This window comes from Balaenoptera borealis, assembly GCF_965194805.1.
Source record: "Balaenoptera borealis genome assembly, chromosome: 1".
Classification (NCBI taxonomy): Eukaryota; Metazoa; Chordata; class Mammalia; order Artiodactyla; family Balaenopteridae; genus Balaenoptera; species Balaenoptera borealis.
Window position 1 is genome coordinate 135,964,878 of NC_138860.1, and position 4,300 is coordinate 135,969,177.

Here is a 4,300-nt window from a genome sequence, read left to right on the forward strand (position 1 = left end):
TCTCTCCCCTCTGCTTCCTTAATATGTTGCATATAGTCTTATTACAGCACTAGTATCATTGAACTATAAATATTTATTCAGGTTTTGCAAGTGCAATTTCTAACACTCCTTTTCCCTAACTCCAACCCCAACTCCTCTTAAATCACCTTCGTTTTTCTGACTTTGGATGTAGGGTAGAGCAGGGCATCACTAAAATGTCCATTAAAGAATAAATGAAAAGCAATATTATGCCCCCATGTCTGGCCCAAATGTTTAAGAGTGGAAAAGAATTATATATACATACAAACACACACACACACATCTATATATATAGACACATATACTATATGTATATGATTTCACAAGGGTTTTAATTTTTCCATATGAAAAAGAAACTTGTTTAAAAGAAAGTCCAAGTTAAAAGAAACAAAACACACATAAAGAAATGATGCAATTATTCCATACCAGTTTATTGTAAGTATTGTGTTTCAAAAAATTTATAGCATAAATAACCTTTCATGTCATAAAATAACTTAGTACAATTTATAATAAAACTTTGAGAATTTAACATCTCATCAAAATACAATAAAATATGGTTTTAAAATATGATTAACCCTTTCTGCTTTTTTCTTTTTTACTTGAGGGCATATAAACCAAAATTACCCAAACTACTGCCGCGCACTTAAACTTTAACAAAGCATATTTGGTTTATTTAAATGTAACTCAACCATCCTAAGTTAATACATAGTTTTGTTTTCCTTCCTGCGTGGTTCTTTGTAATTTTTGTTCCTTTTGACTTGTATTTCTGTTTCCACACAGCTTCCTTCTTCATCTTCACCTCTTTCCATCTGCAAAGTCATCTGTCTCCGGGCTCCCAGAACATGTAGTTGAACTCACGCAGCCCCTTGACATCAGTTTCTGTAATCCTTGCATCAGTGTAGGGAGTAACTGCTTGAGTAACTACAAAGGTATTTCAAAACTTCAGTGCAATTTGGTTCAGTTATTTTCATTCAGATGCCATCACCGTTCAGGGAGATTAATCACTGGCACCCACTGATCCATGTAGCGGCTTTCCCGGCAAAAACAAATAAGTTGACTTAAGGCAGGATCCTTCCACTGAGATGAATGTGGATTCTGGGAACAAATTTAGAAAAAATAAATTTACTATTAAAAAAAAGTCAGCCTTTGCTACTTATTACACCACTTTGGAGGGGAAGACACTCGAACATTCTATACTTTGGCTGTGTGACATAGAGACCTGTTACAACCATAAGAAATAAAATTTCTTCTAGGTAGTTGGGTTTCCTGCAAAATCATTCAGGGTAATTCTCTACTAAGCTGTACTCTGCAAAGTCTGAGTACATGAAACCCACTGAGCCATATATATATATACATGTTTTCATAATATTTATTCAGTTTTGCATGAGAGTATTATTCACAGGCTTGCCCTACCAAACTGGTACCTTGGCAGAGAACTGAGTGAACAACTGTGAGAAATATTTCCACGCTGGGCTACCAGGAGGTGAGAGCTGCATAGCAGTTAACTAGAACTGCCACCTGTTATCCTCCCAAAAGAGACAGTAGTATTTTTTCAGGAGTAGCAAAATAATTAGGCTGCCACTTAAGGAGATCAGCCAAAAAGTAGTAAAATGTAAAAGACAAAACGATCACATTTACCTCTGTAAACACAAGTTATATACCTACCAAAGGTTTTTATGGGGGTGGGAGGGAAGCTCCATTTTAAAATATGCAAGATTGCAAAGAAAAAATTTCCACTCTATCCTCTCAATACATTTCTAGGGAATTAATAAGGTCTGTCTCCTACACCATTTCTATTTTTAGCTCTGACTGGCAGAGAATGAAGCTGACTCCTTAATGAGGGTGAGCCAGGAATTTATTTGGCTTTATCTAATCTGCCCTGCTAAAGGAATTAGTCACGGGAGGTAGTGCAGATGTAGGTAGGGAGGAGCTGGGCTGACAATGCTGACTCACAAGGATCTCTTCCGCTTCTGGCGGCCTCCAACGTGCTTAGACACGTTCCGTACCAGAGAAAATCCCAAGGATGAAACTAGCACATCTCGGCTGAAAGTCCAGCCACACTCTTTAATGGGGCAAAGGCGCCCAGCTCTTGACCCTCACCCATTCCGCATCTGGAGTCAGGCGACTTTCAGCCGTTGCGGACTCCCTGCCAGGACTCTAACCGCGTCCTGCCCGCAGTCCCCTTCTCCCTTACCGTCACCAGCACGCAGTGCAAGTCCGGGGGCTGCTCGGCGCCCTCGCTCAACGCGGGGCCCGCGTCACTCTCCAGCAGCAGGAGCTCGGCCAGCCGGCCAGGGTTGCTGACGCGCAGGATGTCGATGTCGTTCTCGCAGCAGAACGCCTGGATCAGGGTGAAGTGGATCTGCAGAGCCACGTCCCTGTCGTCGTCCTCGTCCGCCGCCAGCAGGCACAGCACCACGTTATCGGGGTCGCTGCGGGCAGGGACAGGGCTGGTGTGCCCAAAGGCAAGACCCGCCGCGTGGGCGCCCGCAGCCCGCGCCCACGTCCCAGGGGTCGCGCCCCGGCCCGCTTGCTCCCCTTGGGACAAGCAACCGCAGGGCAGATGGAAAGCGGCAGGAAGTGGCGCTGCTGGCCGAGGGGACGCCCCTGGAAGGCGACCTCTCCGGGCTGGGGCGGGAAGAGGAACCACGAGGGACACGCGAGGGCTCCACTTACACGTTGAGCAGCTTGGCCGCCTCGTACACCCCGACGGTGATGGTGCGCTGACTCAGGGCTTTGCTGAGCACTTCCTCGAGGGCATCCCCCACCTTATCCATCCTACACGCAGGCAGAGCAAGGGGATCCCGTCAGCCCGCCGCCCCCTCGGGGCCGTCGCGGCCCCCTCGCCCTGCGCCGCAACCCTCCCTCCCGAGTGCACGCGCCACGGCGCACCTGGGCCTTTGCAAACCCGGGGCTCCCCGGGCTGTCACACCCCCGCCGTGACCCCTCGCACGCCCAAAGGCTGGGCGTCCAGTGAGAAGCCCCGAGAGTGCCACCCGCCACCCTCTCCCGAGGGCATTGCCAGTCCCAGGCGCTGGGCGAAGCCACAGGCTGCCGGCCGCAGGAGCCGCACCGGCAGGGACGGTCACTTCTGCCCTTTGCAAAGGCTCGAGGGGCTCGACCGGCGTGGGGGGCACGCTCTTTCTGTCCACGCACGCCTCTGGAGTGTCCCGAGGAAGAAAAGCGGGATAGGAAGTACCCTCTGCAAACTTTTAACCGCTCGCTCCCCGCAAATCTTGCACAGCCCGGCAGCACTGGGGTGCGCGCAGTGGGCAAGCAGAGTTCAGGCAGAGGCTCCGGCTGACTTACCTTTCGGTCTTCTGCTCTCCAGCCGAGAATTCCTCCAAAGTCATATTGCAACTGCAGGTGCCCTACAGAGAGAGAGCGGCTTGCGGGCTGCTCCTGCCACCGCGGGCGCGCGGGTGCCTGCTTTCTGCACTCCCTCTCAGGCTCCTCCAGCGCCAGCCGCCGCCGCGCCGTCCGCCCCTCCTGCCCCCCTCGCTCGCTCGCCCGCCGGCTCTCGGCCCCCAACCTCCCCACGGTCCACTATAGCGTCGCGGCAGCTGCCTCACAGCCACTGAAGGACAAAGGCCCCGCTCGCCGGAGTTATCCTGCCAACCCCCAGCCAACCACCACCCGCCTCATTTGCATACGCGCAGCCATTGGGCTATGCAAATCAGCCTGCTCCGACAATTTGACCTCAGCTCCTGGAACCAGGCTGAGAGGAGCGGAAGAGGGAGGGGCCACGAGGAAGGCGAGCCTAGGGGCGGGGGCGGGGGCGGGGGCGGGGCGGGGGCGGGAATAGGGGAGGGCGGGGTCCCGAGCCTACTCTCATCCTGCTGGCAGGGTGGGTAGGAGAGAAGGTCTTTGTGCAGGGAGAGGAGGGTGTCTTAGCTTGGGCTGGAGCTGGCTGCCAAGTGTTTTTCTAGTTGGTGCACATTTGTTTTTTTTAATTGTCGTTTCATGTCTTTTGTTTTGGGGGCCTGCTATTAAAATCTATTTTCAGGGTTAATGCACCCAAGTCTAGTAATTATTAGTAAGCTGGTTACATAAAAAGAGTGTGTCCAGACCTCTGGGGCAAAGTTTACCTCAGAAGTGTTTATGTAAGTCTAGGCAAAGCTGCTTATTAGTAGTAGTATTATTTCGGTGCCCTGATGGCTGGTTTGATTTATTTTTGGAAGGTTGCAAGGGTTGGGAGCTCAAAAAAAGAAAAATCAACACATTTGTGTTTGGTGGTGGCAGGGAACCAAGTTGGAATCTCTTCCACAGAAAGCAGAAAGGC

At 50.6% G+C, this 4,300-nt stretch overlaps 1 protein-coding gene across 2 annotated transcripts; it reads right to left on the minus strand.

Moving 5' to 3' along the window:
• Positions 1–423: 423 nt before the first annotated feature.
• Positions 424–3,596, minus strand: GADD45A (growth arrest and DNA damage inducible alpha). 2 transcript variants are annotated; one of them, XM_082359489.1, is made up of 4 exons: positions 3,328–3,596; positions 2,695–2,796; positions 2,213–2,468; positions 424–1,113 (listed from the first exon to the last, which is right to left on the minus strand). In XM_082359489.1, exons 1-4 carry the CDS (start codon positions 3,369–3,371, stop codon positions 1,000–1,002), a joined length of 516 nt encoding a protein of 171 aa, XP_082215615.1. In that variant the 5' UTR covers positions 3,372–3,596; the 3' UTR covers positions 424–999. The 2 variants fall into 2 exon arrangements, with proteins under 2 accessions (XP_082215615.1, XP_082215616.1); XM_082359490.1 differs by having other exon boundaries at positions 2,213–2,450; positions 3,328–3,591.
• Positions 3,597–4,300: the final 704 nt, after the last annotated feature.

Coding starts and splice junctions, on each gene's coding strand:
- GADD45A (XM_082359489.1), bottom strand. CDS start 3,371: ATGACTTTGGAGGAATTCTCGGCTGGAGAGCAGAAGACCGAAAG. Junction 2,469..2,694: donor GCGGCCAAGCTGCTCAACGT/GTAAGTGGAGCC, acceptor TGGGCACACCAG/CCCTGTCCCTGCCCGCAGCG. Junction 1,114..2,212: donor TGCACTGCGTGCTGGTGACG/GTAAGGGAGAAG, acceptor ATTTGTTCCCAG/AATCCACATTCATCTCAGTG.